The 19,232-nt window shown below is 47.0% G+C and overlaps 2 protein-coding genes across 3 annotated transcripts in view; one reads left to right on the forward strand and one right to left on the reverse strand.

The window, feature by feature from the left end:
- The window catches only part of slc17a8 (solute carrier family 17 member 8), a 74,755-nt gene extending 56,662 nt beyond the window's left edge, over window positions 1-18,093 (forward strand). For both annotated transcript variants that reach the window (XM_078219542.1, XM_078219543.1), the window contains exons 9-12: window positions 707-839; window positions 10,429-10,539; window positions 14,871-14,998; window positions 16,861-18,093. In XM_078219542.1, the coding sequence (XP_078075668.1) occupies window positions 707-839; window positions 10,429-10,539; window positions 14,871-14,998; window positions 16,861-17,214 (726 nt within the window). In that variant the 3' untranslated portion in view covers window positions 17,215-18,093. The remainder of the gene's footprint in view (window positions 1-706; window positions 840-10,428; window positions 10,540-14,870; window positions 14,999-16,860) is intronic.
- The window catches only part of fgfr1op2 (FGFR1 oncogene partner 2), a 103,702-nt gene that overhangs the window by 79,183 nt on the left and 5,287 nt on the right, over window positions 1-19,232 (reverse strand). The gene's annotated exons all lie outside the window — the stretch shown is intronic.

Below are 19,232 nucleotides of genomic sequence, written 5' to 3' on the forward strand. Positions count from 1 at the left end.
GGTTCTCGATGTAACAGTGCAGAATAGATAACAAGGGCTTTTTTATTATTCCTTCGTGGGACATGGGCGTCGCTGGCTGGCCAACATTTATTGCCCATCCCTAGTTGCCTGAGGGCAGTTGAGAGTCAACCACATTGCTGTGGTTCTGGAGTCACAGGTAGGCCTAACTAGGTAAAGACAGCAGATTTCCTTCCCTAAAGGACATTAGTGAACCAGATGGGTTTTTCTAACAATCGACAATGGTTTCATGGTCATCAGTAGATTCTTAATTGCAGATATTTATTATTGAATTCTATGGAACAAGTTGCCAGAGGCAGTAATAGAGATGGGTACAATTTTGTCTTTTAAAAAGCATTTAGACAATTACATGGGTAAAATGGGTATAGAGGCCAAATGTGGGCAATTGGGGCCAGTTTAGTGGTAAAAACTGGGTGGCATGGACTGGGTGGCTGAAGGCCCTGTTTCCATGCTGCATTTTATTATTTTTATTGAATATTTAGTGAATTCAATTGCCACCATTTGCTCTGGCGGGATTCGAATCTGGGTCACCAGAACATTAGCTGAGTTTTTGGCTTAATAGTCCAATGATAACACCACTAGGCCATCGCCTTGTCATGGTGTTGTACTTGCCAAACCCACCAGCTACATTAAATATATATAGTGTCTTAAATTACATCACTGCAATATTCAACCTTTTTCCTGGCAGGTGGGTATGCTGTCGGCTGTGCCCCACATGGTGATGACTATTGTTGTGCCAATTGGAGGACAAATAGCCGATTTCCTGAGGAGCAGAAATATTCTCTCTACGACAGCCGTCCGAAAGATCATGAATTGCGGAGGTAAAAACTCCATCGTTAAGTTCTTAGTGCAGGCTGTCAGCCTGCTGTTTATTTCAATGTTGTCTATGTATAATGTGTGTTTTCAATGATGAGGTTGTTTGAAGACCTAACAATATCTTGGGTTTATCACTGGAGATGTGTAGAATATCACATTCATAAAGCTTAATGGCCCTCAGCCCCTTGTGTTTGCAACTAGAGGAGGAAAGATATTGAGGCTGTAGAGTGGAAAGGATTAACATCAGAAGCACCATTACATTGTGATGTAACTGCTGAATCCCGTGTAGTCTATGGAGGTGTACGTAGATCTATAAATAAACTAGAATGGTTTTTATGAATACCGGTCCATAGCAGCATTCTTTGGGTAAAAGATAAATCCTAACGAAGCCCCATCCAGTTCCCAAACGCAAGACACAACATGGTGGCAGTAGACAGGGTGTGAAGACCCAAGAAACCTCCAGGTGAAGATTGCACACCTACAGATCCTTGGGAAAAAGGTGGGAGAAGAAGAAAAACATTGAAGACTTGGCTGAGAATGCAGCATCTTGGGTGCAGTGGACACAGGCTCATGCACAGGCCTACAGTCCACACTGTAGTGAGTATAGATAACAATCTACAAGCCAAACAACTGAGGCAGATACAGGGCTAACTCTTACCAAAACATGACAGTGTTGTTTTTGGCAAGAAAAACGGTGTGTTTCTCTCCAGATCTGACCACACTCTGCCAAATAAAACTCAAGGCAGCCTCACTAACACCATCATATGGGGTCCAGCGCTGGTGACAGGGTTCATAAACACTTAGCAGGGCTGAGCATGGGGTCAGAGGGAAGATGGGGACAAGGGAGGCTCCAAGGATTTCTTTCTGCAGTTCCGAAGAGGGAGGCTGCTCGCTCTTCCTGGGCCTTTAATGACACTCCAGAAGATTGGTCAGACTTCTGGCCTCTCTGAAGTGAAGCAGGCTCAAGGCTAAATTGCCGACTCTTACTCCTAGTTCTTCTGATTCTTCGCCGAATCTGTATTTCTCCGATGGGTTTAACACCAACTGGTCCTCAATCCCCACCATCCCTCCTCCCTCCTCCCCCCTCCCTCTCCCTCCTCCCCCCTCCCTCCTCCATCCTCCAATCAACACAGCCTTCCAGGGTTTATATTCACTCTCCACTGGCTAGTAGTGGAACATCAGAAAGGCCACAAATGTGAACTGGAGCATTGCAATCATGGGTCAGTGAATGACCCTTCCCTCTGCTCCAGGCCAGTGAATTGGGAAGAGGAAGGTGGAATTAAATTCAGGGCGGCACAGTGGCACTGTGGTTAGCCAGGAATCAATCCCAGGGCCCCGGGTTCGATTCCCGGCTTGGGTGACTGTCAGCGTTGAGTTTGCACATTCTCCCCGTGTCTGTGTGGGTTTCCTCCGGGTGCTCCGGTTTCCTCCCACAGTCCAAAGATGTGTGGGTTAGGTTGATTGGCTATGCTAAATTGCCCCTTAGTGTCAGGAGGTTAGCAGGATAAATAAGTGGGGTTATCTGGGAGAGATTATGATCGGTGTAGACTCGATGGGCCGAATGGCCTCTTTCTGCACTGCAGGGATTCTATGATTCTATGAATTCAAATTAATTGTAGTTACAGCACAGAAACAGGCCTTTCAGCCCAACTGGTCAATGCTGGTGTTTATGTTCCACACGAGCCTCCTCCTCGTTCCTCATCAAATCCTCGCAACACATCCTTCCTTCCTTCCTTCATTTTGTGTTAATCCAGCCTCCTCTTCAAAGCATCTATACTCTATCATTCCTTATAGGAACATAGGGCTTCGGAGCAGGAGTAGGCCATTCAGCCCTTAAAGCCTGCTCTGCCAATCGAACTGCTGAACTGATTGTGGTCTTAACTCCACTTTTTCTGTCTGCTCCCCAAAACCCTCAACCCCCTTATCCATCAAAATTCTATCTAATTTTGCCTTGAATAAATTGACTGACCCAACTTCCACTGCTCTCTGGGGCAGAGAATTCCGCAGACTAGTCACTCTCCGAAAGAGAAAATTCTCCTCACCTCTGTCTTAAAAGGGAGATCTCTAATTTTAAACTCTTCTCGTCTTCCCCACAATAGGAAACATACTCCCAGTATCTACCCTATCAGTTCCCCTCAAGACTCTCACTAACTTTTGCAGATGCACCATAGAAAGCATTCTTTCTGGTTGTATCACAGCTTGGTATGGGCTCCTGCTCTGCCCAAGACCGCAAGAAACTACAAAAGGTTGTGAATGTAGCCAAATCCATCACGCAAACCAGCCTCCCATCCATTGACTCTGTCTAGATTTCCTGCTGCCTTGGCAAAGCAATCAGCATAATTAAGGACCCCACGCACCCCGGACATTCACTCTTCCACCTTCTTCTGTTGGGAAAAAGATACAAAAGTCTGAGGTCATGTACCAACCGACTCAAGAAAAAGCTTCTTCCCTGCTGCTGTCAGACTTTTGAGTGGACTGACCTCGCATTAAGTTGATCTTTCTCTACACCCTAGCTATGACTGTAACACTACATTCTGCACTCTCTCTTTTCCTTCTCTATGAACGGTATGCTTTGTCTGTATAGCGCGCAAGAAACAATACTTTTCACTGTATGTTAATAAATGTGACAATAATAAATCAAATCAAATCAAAAAGATCTTTTATGTTTCAATCAGATCATCTCTGTCTAAAGGGTCTCGGCCCAACATGTCCAAACTTTAAGATCAGCCTGTGCGGTAGTGAGTGCCACACTATTGCCACTCTCTATAGTGAGTGTCACACTATTGCCACTCTCTGTAGTGAGTGCCACACTATTGCCCCTCTCTGTAGTGAGTGCCACACTATTGCCACTCTCTGTAGTGAGTGCCACACTATTGCCACTCTCTGTAGTGAGTGCCACACTATTGCCCCTCTCTATAGTGAGTGCCACACTATTGCCCCTCTCTGTAGTGAGTGCCACACTATTGCCCCTCTCTGTAGTGCGTGCCGCACTATTGCCCCTCTCTGTAGTGAGTGCCACACTATTGCCCCTCTCTGTAGTGAGTGCCACACTATTGCCACTCTCTGTAGTGAGTGCCACACTATTGCCCCTCTCTATAGTGAGTGCCACACTATTGCCCCTCTCTGTAGTGAGTGCCACACTATTGCCCCTCTCTGTAGTGCGTGCCGCACTATTGCCCCTCTCTGTAGTGCGTGCCGCACTATTGCCCCTCTCTGTAGTGAGTGCCACACTATTGCCCCTCTCTGTAGTGAGTGCCACACTATTGCCACTCTCTGTAGTGAGTGCCACACTATTGCCACTCTCTGTAGTGAGTGTCACACTATTGCCCCTCTCTGTAGTGAGTGTCACACTATTGCCACTCTCTGTAGTGAGTGTCACACTATTGCCCCTCTCTGTAGTGAGTGCCACACTATTGCCACTCTCTGTAGTGAGTGTCACACTATTGCCACTCTCTGTAGTGAGTGCCACACTATTGCCACTCTCTGTAGTGAGTGTCACACTATTGCCACTCTCTGTAGTGAGTGCCACACTATTGCCACTCTCTGTAGTGAGTGTCACACTATTGCCCCTCTCTGTAGTGAGTGCCACACTATTGCCACTCTCTGTAGTGAGTGTCACACTATTGCCACTCTCTGTAGTGAGTGCCACACTATTGCCACTCTCTGTAGTGAGTGTCACACTATTGCCACTCTCTGTAGTGAGTGCCACACTATTGCCACTCTCTGTAGTGAGTGCCACACTATTGCCACTCTCTGTAGTGAGTGCCACACTATTGCCACCCTCTGTAGTGAGTGCCACACTATTGCCCCTCTCTGTAGTGAGTGTCACACTATTGCCACTCTCTGTAGTGAGTGTCACACTATTGCCCCTCTCTATAGTGAGTGCCACACTATTGCCCCTCTCTGTAGTGAGTGCCACACTATTGCCACTCTCTGTAGTGAGTGTCACACTATTGCCACCCTCTGTAGTGAGTGCCACACTATTGCCACTCTCTGTAGTGAGTGTCACACTATTGCCACTCTCTATAGTGAGTGCCACACTATTGCCACTCTCTGTAGTGAGTGTCACACTATTGCCACTCTCTGTAGTGAGTGCCACACTATTGCCACTCTCTGTAGTGAGTGTCACACTATTGCCACTCTCTGTAGTGAGTGTCACACTATTGCCCCTCTCTGTAGTGAGTGCCACACTATTGCCACTCTCTGTAGTGAGTGTCACACTATTGCCCCTCTCTGTAGTGAGTGCCACACTATTGCCACTCTCTGTAGTGAGTGCCACACTATTGCCACTCTCTGTAGTGAGTGTCACACTATTGCCACTCTCTGTAGTGAGTGCCACACTATTGCCCCTCTCTGTAGTGAGTGCCACACTATTGCCACTCTCTGTAGTGAGTGCCACACTATTGCCACCCTCTGTAGTGAGTGCCACACTATTGCCACTCTCTGTAGTGAGTGCCACACTATTGCCCCTCTCTGTAGTGAGTGTCACACTATTGCCCCTCTCTATAGTGAGTGCCACACTATTGCCACTCTCTGTAGTGAGTGCCACACTATTGCCCCTCTCTGTAGTGAGTGCCACACTATTGCCCCTCTCTATAGTGAGTGCCACACTATTGCCACTCTCTATAGTGAGTGCCACACTATTGCCCCTCTCTATAGTGAGTGTCACACTATTGCCACTCTCTGTAGTGAGTGTCACACTATTGCCACTCTCTGTAGTGAGTGCCACACTATTGCCACTCTCTATAGTGAGTGCCACACTATTGCCACTCTCTGTAGTGAGTGCCACACTATTGCCCCTCTCTGTAGTGAGTGCCACACTATTGCCACTCTCTGTAGTGAGTGTCACACTATTGCCCCTCTCTGTAGTGAGTGTCACACTATTGCCCCTCTCTGTAGTGAGTGTCACACTATTGCCACTCTCTGTAGTGAGTGCCACACTATTGCCACTCTCTATAGTGAGTGCCACACTATTGCCACTCTCTGTAGTGAGTGCCACACTATTGCCACTCTCTGTAGTGAGTGTCACACTATTGCCACTCTCTATAGTGAGTGTCACAATATTGCCCCACTCTGTAGTGAGTGCCACACTATTGCCACTCTCTGTAGTGAGTGTCACACTATTGCCACCCTCTGTAGTGAGTGCCACACTATTGCCACTCTCTGTAGTGAGTGTCACACTATTGCCACTCTCTATAGTGAGTGCCACACTATTGCCACTCTCTGTAGTGAGTGTCACACTATTGCCACTCTCTGTAGTGAGTGCCACACTATTGCCACTCTCTGTAGTGAGTGTCACACTATTGCCACTCTCTGTAGTGAGTGTCACACTATTGCCCCTCTCTGTAGTGAGTGCCACACTATTGCCACTCTCTGTAGTGAGTGTCACACTATTGCCCCTCTCTGTAGTGAGTGCCACACTATTGCCACTCCCTGTAGTGAGTGCCACACTATTGCCACTCTCTGGAGTGAGTGCCACGCTATTGCCCCTCTCTGTAGTGAGTGCCACACTATTGCCCCTCTCTGTAGTGAGTGCCACACTATTGCCCCTCTCTGTAGTGAGTGCCACACTATTGCCCCTCTCTGTAGTGAGTGCCACACTATTGCCCCTCTCTATAGTGAGTGCCACACTATTGCCCCTCTCTGTAGTGAGTGCCACACTATTGCCCCTCTCTGTAGTGCGTGCCGCACTATTGCCCCTCTCTGTAGTGAGTGCCACACTATTGCCCCTCTCTGTAGTGAGTGCCACACTATTGCCCCTCTCTGTAGTGAGTGTCACACTATTGCCCCTCTCTGTAGTGAGTGCCACACTATTGCCCCTCTCTGTAGTGAGTGCCACACTATTGCCACTCTCTGTAGTGAGTGCCACACTATTGCCCCTCTCTGTAGTGAGTGCCACACTATTGCCCCTCTCTGTAGTGAGTGCCACACTATTGCCCCTCTCTATAGTGAGTGCCACACTATTGCCACTCTCTGTAGTGAGTGTCACACTATTGCCACTCTCTGTAGTGAGTGCCACACTATTGCCACTCTCTGTAGTGAGTGTCACACTATTGCCACTCTCTGTAGTGAGTGTCACACTATTGCCCCTCTCTGTAGTGAGTGCCACACTATTGCCACTCCCTGTAGTGAGTGCCACACTATTGCCACTCTCTGTAGTGAGTGCCACGCTATTGCCCCTCTCTGTAGTGAGTGCCACACTATTGCCCCTCTCTGTAGTGAGTGCCACACTATTGCCCCTCTCTGTAGTGAGTGCCACACTATTGCCCCTCTCTGTAGTGAGTGCCACACTATTGCCCCTCTCTATAGTGAGTGCCACACTATTGCCCCTCTCTGTAGTGAGTGCCACACTATTGCCCCTCTCTGTAGTGCGTGCCGCACTATTGCCCCTCTCTGTAGTGAGTGCCACACTATTGCCCCTCTCTGTAGTGAGTGCCACACTATTGCCCCTCTCTGTAGTGAGTGTCACACTATTGCCCCTCTCTGTAGTGAGTGCCACACTATTGCCCCTCTCTGTAGTGAGTGCCACACTATTGCCACTCTCTGTAGTGAGTGCCACACTATTGCCCCTCTCTGTAGTGAGTGCCACACTATTGCCCCTCTCTGTAGTGAGTGCCACACTATTGCCCCTCTCTATAGTGAGTGCCACACTATTGCCACTCTCTGTAGTGAGTGTCACACTATTGCCACTCTCTGTAGTGAGTGCCACACTATTGCCACTCTCTGTAGTGAGTGTCACACTATTGCCACTCTCTGTAGTGAGTGTCACACTATTGCCCCTCTCTGTAGTGAGTGTCACACTATTGCCCCTCTCTGTAGTGAGTGTCACACTATTGCCCCTCTCTGTAGTGAGTGTCACACTATTGCCCCTCTCTGTAGTGAGTGTCACACTATTGCCACTCTCTATAGTGAGTGCCACACTATTGCCCCTCTCTGTAGTGAGTGTCACACTATTGCCACTCTCTATAGTGAGTGTCACACTATTGCCCCTCTCTGTAGTGAGTGCCACACTATTGCCCCTCTCTGTAGTGAGTGTCACACTATTGCCACTCTCTATAGTGAGTGTCACACTATTGCCACTCTCTGGGTAAAGCGGTTTCTCCTGAATTCTCCTTTGGATTTATCGGTGACTCTCCTACATTTCTGATTGGAATATTTTCTCCAGGTTCCTATTCTGCTGAATCTCGAGAATCATTTGACAGATATTTTATCGGGAGTGGGTTTTTTTCCCTGTCCAACCCATACCCTGGATTGAGTTGCCCCAAATCTGTCACAACGCGCTGCTCCCGACTCAGCCTGGGAGCGAAGCTTTGTGAAATTCTCCCTCTGACATTCCGAGCCGTGTGCCACTCTCAGCAATGCCTTCTCAGTATTTCTGAGCCACAATTAAATGTCTGGAGTTTTTTGACAAGGCAATGATCATGTCAGCGTTCTCCATGGCAACCGCTGACAATCTGATCCCGAGAGAACTGACCTTCACAACTTTTAACGTCACCATATTTTCACTTTTCTGTGTGAAAGAGTGCGGAATCGAAGAATCTTTCAGAACGGGGGGAGGCTCTTCAGCCTATCCTGCCCGTACCGGCTCTCTGGAAAGCTGTTCAATTAGCACCATTTCCCTGCCTTTTTGGCATTTTGTCTTTTAAAAAGTGTTTTGACAGTTACATGGGTAAGATGGGTATAGAGCGATATGGGCCAAATGCGGGCAATTGGGACTAGCTTAGTGGTAAAAACTAGACGGCATGGACAAGTTGGGCCGAAGGGCCTGTTTCCATGCTGTAAACCTCTATGACTCTATAGCCGGAATTTTACTGGCATGCTCGCCCGAGGCTCGTACGATCGTACCCGAGGCCAACGGGGAATGCCGTACTGCGTGCCGGTAAAATCAGGGCCTCGTGTTTCCTCCCACACTCCAAAGATATGCGGGTTAGGTTGATTGGCCATGCAAAATTGACTCTAGTGCCAGGGGGATTAGCAGGGTAAATATGTGGGGTACGGGAATAGGGTCTGGGTGGGATTGTGGTCGGTGCAGACTCGATGGGCCAAATGACCTCCTTCTGCACTGTAGGGATTCTATAATTCTGTGACTTTTCCCCTGCAAATATTTATCTAATTTCTTTTTGAAATGTTGAATCTGATTCCCCCGCCCTCTCAGGCAGCGCCTTCCAGATCACAACAACTCGCTCTGTTAAAAATGTTCTTGCGATCTCGCTTCTGCTTCCTTTTCCAATTGTCTTAAAGCTGTGACTGTTGGTTACTGATGCTTCATTCAATAGAAAATGGTTTTCCATATTCATCCCATCAAAACTCTTCATAACATTGAAAAACTTTCTTAAATCTTTCCTTTGTTTCAGCTCTAAGGAAGATAATCCCCGTTTCTCCAATATCTCTGTGTAACTGAAGCCCCCCCATTCCTGTGACCGTCCTAACGAATCTTCTCCACACCCTCTCCACGTTCTGCCTGAAATGTGTTGCGCTCAGAGCCAGTGTTGGTCAAAGTTAGCACCAAACTTTGCCACCACACTATTTCTGACCAATCAGCCTAATTTGGTATCTGCCAATGGTGCCAGGAATACAATCTTTTTGTCACTTCCGGAGCCTCGCTGGCAAGGGTTGGCAGTATTGCCCAGGGGAGGAGATGAATGGTGGACTTTTTCAGGGAATGTTGCATCCATCTGATCACTACCTAGCAGTATGGGCGCGCTCACTCACACCTTGTGCCAGTGCCCATTCAAAGAGCAACACCAGAGTTTAGAAACTTCACCTGTGGAAGGTTGCAACTGCTCGTTCACTTCCCCCCCACTCCCAGAAGGAAAGTCAGTCACAAATGGATCGACTTTGAAAAGCTTCCCCCACTGAGATACCACACTGGGGATGGGCTAAATAGGCCCAAGGTCAGACTTCTGCCCCTCACTGGGGGCAAGTCCTGCCCCTTCAGAGCTGCCAGACAATCTGATTGGCTGTCAGCTCCTACAGTCCCAACAATACAGATGGCACAGTGGTTAGCACTGCTGCCTCACAGCACCAGGGACCCGGGTTCGATTCCCGCTTGGGTCGCTGTTTGTGTGGAGTCTGCACGTTCTCCCTGTGTCTGTGTGGGTTTCCTCTGGGTGCCTCCCACAGTCTAAAGATGTGCTGGTTAGGTGGATTGGCCATGCTAAATTGCTCTTTAGTGTCAGGGGGACGAGCTAGGATAAACGCATGGGGGGATGGGGCCTGGGTGGGATTCTGGTCGGTGTAGACTTGATGGGCTAAATGGTGTTGGGTGACTAGCTTGGATAAATATATGGGGTTATGGCCTGAGTGGGATTGTGGTCGGTGCAGACTCAATGGGCCAAATGGCCTCTTTCTGTTTTGTAGGGATTTTATTATTCTATGATCGACATTTAATTCCAGATTTTTTTTATTGAGTTTAAATTTTACCATCTGCTGTAGTGGGATTTGAACCTGGGTGCTGAAGGATTACACTGGGTCTCTGGATTACCAGTGCAGTGACAATACCACTATGCTACCAGCTCCCTCTGCAAAGCAGAGTTTTGGATAAAGGTTGAAATGATGATTCCAGTGACTAATGCAAGATTTGATTTTCCAAAGGCTTCGGGATGGAGGCGACCTTGTTGCTAATAGTTGGTTACTCCCACACCAGAGGGGTTGCAATCTCTTTCTTGGTTCTTGCTGTTGGATTCAGTGGATTCGCGATTTCTGGTAGGTTATCTTGTATTCCAATCATCTGCATCCAATCAAATGAATAGTTTCTAATTGCTTGATGCATAATTCTCCATTGTATTCTCTTTATGGGCTGGTTGTTTGGCATCATTCCCCTTGGAAAGTAGGATTGCTTTAGGATGACTGGAGCACGAAGAGGCTATTTGGCCCTTTGAACCTATTCCTACGTTCAGTTAGATCAGACTTGAATCTGTATCTAACTCCATTTACCCTCCTTGAACAGCCAGGTAAAAAAGTTGAGTTTTATTTCATTCTCTTCGTGGGATGTGGGTGTCAGTGGCAAGGCCAGCATTTATTGCCCATTCCTAATAACCCTTGAACTTGCTTGGCCATTTCAGAGGAAGAATTGAGAGTCAACCACATTATTGTGAATCTGGAGTCACATGTCGGGCAGACCAGGACTGCAGATTTCCTTCCCTCAAGGACATTAGTGAACCAGATGGGTTTTTACAATTGATGATAGTTTCATGGTCACCATCACTGAAACTAGCTTTATATTCCAGATTTTTATTAATCAATCAAATTTACATTCTGGTAGCTGCGAGGGTGGAATTTGAACCCATGCCCCCAGGGTATTAGCCTGGGCTTCTTGGTTACCCAGTAACACTAACACTATGCCACCATCTCCCCTTTATGGAGGCATCTATATAAATACTGTGACAGCCGCATTGCCTTGGAAGGAAGAAAAGACACTTCAGGCCCCGTTATCTTACCCAGGCCTTATCCCCATAAGTCCATGTATTTACCCTGCAAATCCCCCTAACCTGCACATCTTTGGACATTAAGGCAATTTAGCATGGCAATCCACTTAACCAGCATGTCTTTTGGATTGTTGGAGGAAACCCATGCAGACACAGGGAGAACGTGCAAACTCTACACAGACAGTGACCCAAGACTGGGATTGAACCCGGGTCCCTGGCGCTGTGAGGCAGCAGTGTTAACCACTGTGCCACTAGTTGGATGGTGGAGGATCTTTCGTCTGGAATTGCGCTGCCAGAAAGTGTTGAAGAAGCAGATTCAATAATAACTTTTAAAAGTGAATCAGACACAGACTTGAAAAGGAAAAAAATCCGCAGGGCTAAGGGGGGAAAGCGGAAAGCGGGGGGGAATGGAACTAATTGGAAGATCTCTCAAAGAGCTGTCACAGGCCTGATGGGCCAAATTTCTGTGCTGTATGATTCATGAAGCAAATGGTTTCTCATGTCTGAACAGTGTTGGCAGAAGCTATCACACGTGTATAATAACTGAGGCTGTGACATCAACCAACTGCACATGAATCACAGAATCATTTTAAGGCTCCCAGTGGGAAAGGCAAACTGGATTGAAGTATGGGTCAGAGATGGAGACAAGTCAGGCAAAGCAGCCACATTTCTCCCACCTGAACCCTGCGCAATTGCAACTCTGTACCAGGAGTGCAGGATTGAAAAGCTAGTCTTGACTTTGAGAATTTCTTTACACAGCGAGTTGTTGTGATCTAGAAGGCGCTGCCTTAAAGGGCGGTGGAAGCAGATTCACAAATAACTTTCAAAAAGGATCAATCTTGCAGGGCTATGTGGAAAGAGTACAGGGAGCAGGATTAATTCGATAGCTTTCATGAGCTGGCACAGGCATGATGGGCCAAATGGCCTCCTTGTAGGCTGCATCTTCCTTTTAGGCAACAGATGAGCTGCAGGAAATCCCACGTATGAGGGTGAGGAGGAGGATGAACAAGAATCACACAGATTGCATTATGGAACATCCTTGCTGGGTATGTTAAATTGATGAGATCCTGTTCCCCAGAACGCAGACCGTGTTTTACAATGCAAGTGAGGGGATTCTGCGATCAGGAGATTGGCTGAGAAAAGCACAGGTGATTCTGTGGCCATATCCTCACAGAGAGAGCTATCCCAGACTCCCCCCAACCCCCATCCATGGCTGGTAGAAGATTATGGGTGGCATAGCTGAGAGTTCCTTGTAAGTTCCACACTTGGCTAGGATTGCTGGATCTTTCCATTTTGTTCTCACGGATAGTCAGATATTGGCAACATCCGCCTAGAAATCAGCCCAACAAGGTGATAACATCTCATCCAAGCTGCCTAGCTCCTAAACTCTGGATTTCATTCCTCTAAACTTTTCCATCTTTCTCTCTCTCCACTGCTCCTTAAAAACCATCCTCTTTGTCCAAATGTTTTGGTCACCTGTCTCAATATCACCTTGACATGGACCAAAGTCAGATAACTAACAGAAAGCAAAGAGTGGGGGTAAATGGGTGTTTTTCTGGTTGGCGATCAGTGACTAGTGGTGTGCCTCAGGGATCAGTGTTGGGACCGCAATTGTTTACGATTTACAGAGATGATTTGGAGTTGGGGACCAAGTGTAGTGTGTCAAAATTCGCAGATGACACTAAGATGGGTGGAAGAGCAAAGTGTGCAGAGGAAGCTGAAAGTCTGCAAAGGGATATAGATAGTCTAAGTGAGTGGGCGAGGGTCTGGCAGATGGAGTACAATGTTGGTAAATGTGAGGTCATCCATTTTGGTAGGAATAACAGCAAAATGGACTATTATTTAAATGGTAAAAAATTGCAGCATGCTGCTGTGCAGAGGGACCTGGGTGTCCTTGTGCAGGAATCACAAGGAGTTGGTTTGCAGGTTCAGCTGGTAATTAAGAATGCAAATGGAATTTTGTCCTTTATTGCTAGAGGGATGGAATTTAAAAACAGCGAGATTATGTTGCAGCTGTATAAGGTTCTGGTGAGGCCACTCCTGGAGTACTGTGTATAGTTTTGGTCTCCTTACTTGAGAAAGGATATACTGGCACCGGAGGGGGTGCAGAGGAGACTCACTAGGTTGATTCCGGAGTTGAGAGGGTTGACTTATGAGGAGAGACTGAGTAGACTGGGGCTATACTCATTGGAATTCAGAAGAATGAGGGGAGATCTTATAGAAACATATAAGATTATGAAGGGAATAGATAAGATAGAAGCAGGGAAGTTGTTTCCACTGACGGGTGAAACTAGAACTAGGGGGCATGGCCTCAAAATAAGGAGAAGCAGATTTAGGACTGAGTTGAGGAGGAACTTCTTCACACAAAGGGTTGTGAATCTGTGGAATTCCCTGCCCAGTGAAGCAGTTGAAGCTACCTCATTGAATGTTTTTAAGGCAAGGATAGATACATTTTTGAACAGTAAAGGAATTAAGGGTTATGGTGAGTGGGCGGGTAAGTGGAGCTGAGTCCATGAAAGGATCAGCCATGATCTTATTGAATGGCGGAGCAGGCTCGAGGAGCCAGCTGGCCTACTCCTGCTCCTAGTTCTTATGTTCTTATATCATTTGCTCCTGTGCAACACCTTGGGACATTTTATTTCATTAAAGATGCTAAGTGGATGTGAGTTAATGTTAATGCAGGATCAGTTCCCGGGATTTCTATTAATCACCTCCAAAAAGATTCACGACTGGTGGATCTTCAGATCCCTTGCAGGTATCCTTGGAAAGAGAAGCCCATTTTCTTCAGTTCTCTGTCCAATGGTGAGTACAACCCACAGTGCCACGACCTTCACCATTATAGGAGGCAGATCCCGAATCCACCCCAGCCGGAGCAGGGTTTGAACCCTCTGCTGTTGGCACCAATCTGATCCACACTTGCCATCCAAAGGGTCCAAGTTGCTGTGGCAACACATATTTTTATCTGTATGTCGTAGTTTGGAACTATGTATAGTGGCAAGAGAGGCCCCAATTTTCTTTCCATCGCATGGTGGATGGCACGGTGGCACAGTGATTAGCACTGCTGCCTCTCAGTGCTAGGGACCCAGGTTCAATTCCAGCCTTGTGTCACTGTCTGTGTGGAGTCTACACGTTCTCCCCATGTCTGCGTGGGTTTCCTCCGGGTGCTCCAGTTTCTTCCCACAGTCCAAAAATGTGTACGTTAGGTGGATTGACCTTGCTAAATTGCCCCTTAGTGTTCAAAGATTTAAGGTTAGAGGGATCAGAGGGGTAAATACGCGGGGTTGCACCTGGGTAAGATGCTCTGTCGGAGAGTCAGTGCAGACACGATGGGTCGAATGGCCTCTTCTGCACTGTAGGGATTCTCTGATTCGATGGCTGATCAGGAATCTCTTCCATTCTTATCACTGGCGTGTGTTGGAAGGAATTACAAGTCGATAATAAACCTGTTTGACTGTGTTATGAATGCACCTTCCTCAGCCATTGGGTCCCGGAGTGGGACTTGAACCCAGCATTTCTGCCTCAGAGGCAGGAGAGCTAACCACTGCACCACAGGAGCTCCCGTTGTGTTATCCATGATGATGAAATGTATCCCATTGTTGTTGAATGCAGGGTTCAATGTAAATCACTTGGACATTGCCCCTCGTTATGCCAGCATCCTGATGGGAATATCCAATGGAGTGGGAACACTGTCGGGAATGATTTGTCCATTAATCGTTGGAGCAATGACAATACACAAGGTAGAACCAATCAATCCATCTGCTTCTGAATGACAATTTGCTTTAGTTTCTCAGCGGCAGTTTCGTGTCACAGTCTGGGCACCAAATGTTTGGGAGAACATCCAAGGTCCTGGAAAGAGTGTGGAGGGGGTTTGTCTTTTGGTTCATTCATCCCTGGGGTGTGTGCATCCCTGGTTAGGTCAGCATTATTACCCATTCCTAACTGCCCTTCAGAAGGTGGTGCGGAGCTGCCTTCTAGAACTGCTGCAGTCTGTGTGGGATTTATAATAATGGTAACAGGGGATAAGAGATTTCAGTTAGACTGAGAGAATGGAGAAATGGGAGACGTTCTCCTTGAAACTGAGAAGGTTAAGGGGAGATTTAATAAAGATTGAAACACTTTAAGGGATTCTGATAGAGTAGATCGGGAGAAATAGTTCCCATTGACTAGTACCCAGAAGGGAAATGAGCAGGCAATGTTTAACACAGCGAGTTGTTGTGATCTGGAAGGCGCTGCCTGAAAGGGCGGTGGAAGCAGATTCAACAGGAACTTTCAAAAGGGAATTGGACAAATGGCTGAAAGAGTAAAAGTTGTTGGGCTTCGGGGAAAGTGGGGAGAGGGGGAGTGGCAAAGGGCTAACACAGACACAATGGCCCGAATGGCCCCCTATGGTTCTATGAACTCATTAGAATGAAATCTGCTTCTGTTATTGTTTGGTTAAGGAGTCTGTCAAGTTGGACGTCTCCAAAATGTATATATGGAGATGACAACATGGCAGCTACTGGTTTCAGGGCATTGTGAGCGACTGGTGCATTATCTTAACTTAATAATACAAAATTATCCAAATTGTGTGAACCATAGTAACTTTTCCTGTGCCATGTACTGACATGGCCTTAATGTGTCAGTCTAGGCTCACTCACCTCAATATCAGAAATGTTTGGCTTCAGGTCTCACTCCAGAGCCTTGAGTCAAATTCTTGGTTGACATGGCCAATGCAGAGCAGAGAGCTGCACTGTCAATGGAGCTGAGTCTCTCAATGACATGATAAACCAAGGCCCCCATTTGACCCCTCTGCCGAGTGTAAAGGTCAAAGAATCATATAAACCCTACAGTGCGGAAGGAGGCCATTCAGCCCACCGAGTCAGCACTGACTCTCCGACACAGCACCCCACCCGGGCCCTATCCTCATAACCCCACACATTTACCCCGGGCTATTCCCCTAACCTTACACATCTTGGGACATTAAGGGGCAATTTAGCATGGCCAATCCACCTAACCTACACATCTTTGGACTGTGGGAGGAAACCGGAGTACCCGGAGGAAACCCATGCAGACATGGGTAGAACGTGCAAACTCTGCACAGACAGTGACCCAAGGCCGGAATTGAACCCAGGTCTTTGGCGCTGTGAGGCAGCAGTGCTAACCACTGTTTCACCACGGCTTAAAGGAGAGCAAAGGTGATTTCCCTGTTGCCCTGGCCAATGATTAACCCTTAATGAACAACTAGGAACAGATGATTTATTGAATTGTTATCTTTGGGAAGCTTGTGGTGTTCAAATTGGCTGCTAATTTCCCTATATTAGAAAAGTGGAGATGCTGGCATTGGACTGGGGTGGGCACAGTAAGAATTCTCACAACACCAGGTTAAAGTCCAACTCACCTGATGCAGGAGCAGCGTTCCGAAAGCTCATGATACCAAATAAAACTGTTGGACTTTAACCTGGTGTTGTGAGACTTCTTACATATTAGAAAAGTGACTACACTACAGTGAAAAAAAAATCAGCCTATTCGATGATTTGGGAGGTTGAGAAAGCTTCTTTCTTTGAGAATTCATTGGAAGCTGTCACATTTCTCTTATGTGTTTTGAATCGATTGCCTTCAGACCCGTGAAGAGTGGCAGAACGTGTTTGTGATCGCCTCGGTGGTCCACTACAGCGGGGTCATCTTCTACGGGATCTTTGCCTCGGGCGAGAAACAGGACTGGGCTGACCCCGAGGAAACCAGCGAAGACAAGTGTGGCATCATCAGCCATGACGAACTGGCCGAGGAGACGGAACTTAACGACGAGAGCTACATCAGTCCAAAGAAAAAGATGTCCTATGGTGCTACAAGCCAAATCAATGGAGCCCGGAAAGAGAGCTGGAGGAAGAGCAGGGGCAAAGCACACGAGGATGTGTTAGAAGATCAGAACAGTTATCATTGTGAAAATGGAGATTATCGCGATATGTCACAATGAGAGCACGTGACCGGGACTACATGCTGTGACTGAATATCAAGGTTCAAGGCAGAATCTGTTTTATTGGCTTATAAATGTTATATTTAACAACTTCATAAAAATTATTGGCCTTTCTTTTTAAAGATTGCAGTGGTAGGAATGGCCTTCCCCCAAATTGTACCATTGGTTATTGGTGACTATAACCATCCTAAAAGGAATGGGCCCTGAATGAAAGTTATATTAAATAAAATATACAGCACACAATCAGGCCATTCAGCCCAACTGGTCTGTGCCAGTATTTAAACTCCACCTGAGTCTCCTCCTGCTGCTGTTTCATCGAATCCGATCAATCTCTCTAATTCTTCCTCCCTCATGTGTTTGTCTAACTCCCCCTGAAATGTCTGGATGTTATTCTCCTCAACCACTCAATGCAGCAGCGAGTCTCGCATTCTCACCACTCTCCGGATAAAGAAGTTTCTCCTGAATTCCTGACTGGACTTACGATTGACCGCCTTATGTTTATTTCTGGCCCCTGGTTTTAGGTTTCACCCACAGGTGGGAACATGTTCTCCATGCCCCAACACATCAAACCACTTCATGGCTTTTAAAGACCTCTATGAGGTCACCTCTCAGTCTTGAATGCAGAAGGTCACGCAGGTCAGAAAAATCACCTTGTGCTAAAAAATTGTCATGTACGACCCAGAGAGGTGAATAAAACAGATGAACTTTGCCCATATCCAAACCTGTTCCCCACACTGACCAGCAATGAAGAATGTGGGGCAACTAAATGGGAATCTTCAGGATGGAGACAGGTTACAACTTCACTTCAGGAATGAATTCTATAATGTTAAAACTTGATGAAATCATTTCACTGTCTGTGTTCTGTTTGCCTTACAGTACCACTCGTGTCTGTACAGCCCTTACATTCCATTATTGATGTTAAACTGATTGAACTTTGATGTGAACAAGTCTGGATTTATTGATCTTGGTGTGAATATAACAATAAACAAGCAATGTGTCATAACTGGGACAATTCCGAGATTACATGATGCAGAGAGGGAGGAATTATTCGCAACTTTGTTCTATTTTTTTTCCCATTCTTTCTCAGGATGTGGGCGTCGCTGGCTAGGCCAGCATTTATTACTCATCCCTATTTGCCCTTGAGAAGGTGGTGTGCAGGCACCTCCTTGAACCGGTGTGGCCATGTTGTGTCGGTACACTTACTGTGCTGTTAGGGAAGGGGTTCCAGGAGTTTGACCCAGCCACAGTGAAGCAACAGTGAAAATATGGAAGCAAGTAATGGGGGAAGATAGTGGTAACGTCACTAAACTAGTAATCCAGAGTTCCAGGCTAATGTTCTGGGGACAGATGTTCAAATCCCACCATGAAAAGCTATTGTCATTAAAAATCCATCTGGTTCATTAATGAGATTTAGGGAGGGAAATCCTTACCCGGTCTGGCCTACTTGTGACTCCAGGGCCACAGCAATGTGGTTGACTCTTAACTTGCCTCTGAAAGGGTGTGGCAAGCCAGTCAGTTCAAGAGGCAATTAGGGACGGGCAACAAATGTTGGCCTTGCTAGTGATGTCCACATCCCACCAAGGAGCTAATCTTAAAAAATGGGTGAAGTATTTTAAGGATTAGTTATAAATGGCGGCAGCATGGTGGCACAGTGGTTGGCACTGCTGCCTCACACCTCCAGGGGCCAGGGTTAGATTCCGGCCCCGTGTGGCTATCTGTGCGGAGTTTGCACGTTCTCCCTTTGTACGTGTGGGTTTCTGCCGAGTGGTCTGGTTTCCAAAGACATGCAGGTTAGGTGGATTGGCCACGGTAAATTGCCCCTCGGTTTGTCTGTGTGTGAGTGTGTGCTCTGTGATAGACCGGCGTCCTGTCCTGGGTGTATCCTCCTAGTACCCAGTGTGTGTCGGAATAGGCTCTGACTCCCTGCGACCCTGAATTGGAGTAAGCGGTGAAGTGGAAGTGAAGTTCTAAAGGATAGATCTGTAGCCCACAGATAACAGTACCGGAACATCGACAAA

This window comes from Mustelus asterias, chromosome 9 (genome assembly GCF_964213995.1).
Source record: "Mustelus asterias chromosome 9, sMusAst1.hap1.1, whole genome shotgun sequence".
NCBI classification, from domain to species: Eukaryota; Metazoa; Chordata; class Chondrichthyes; order Carcharhiniformes; family Triakidae; genus Mustelus; species Mustelus asterias.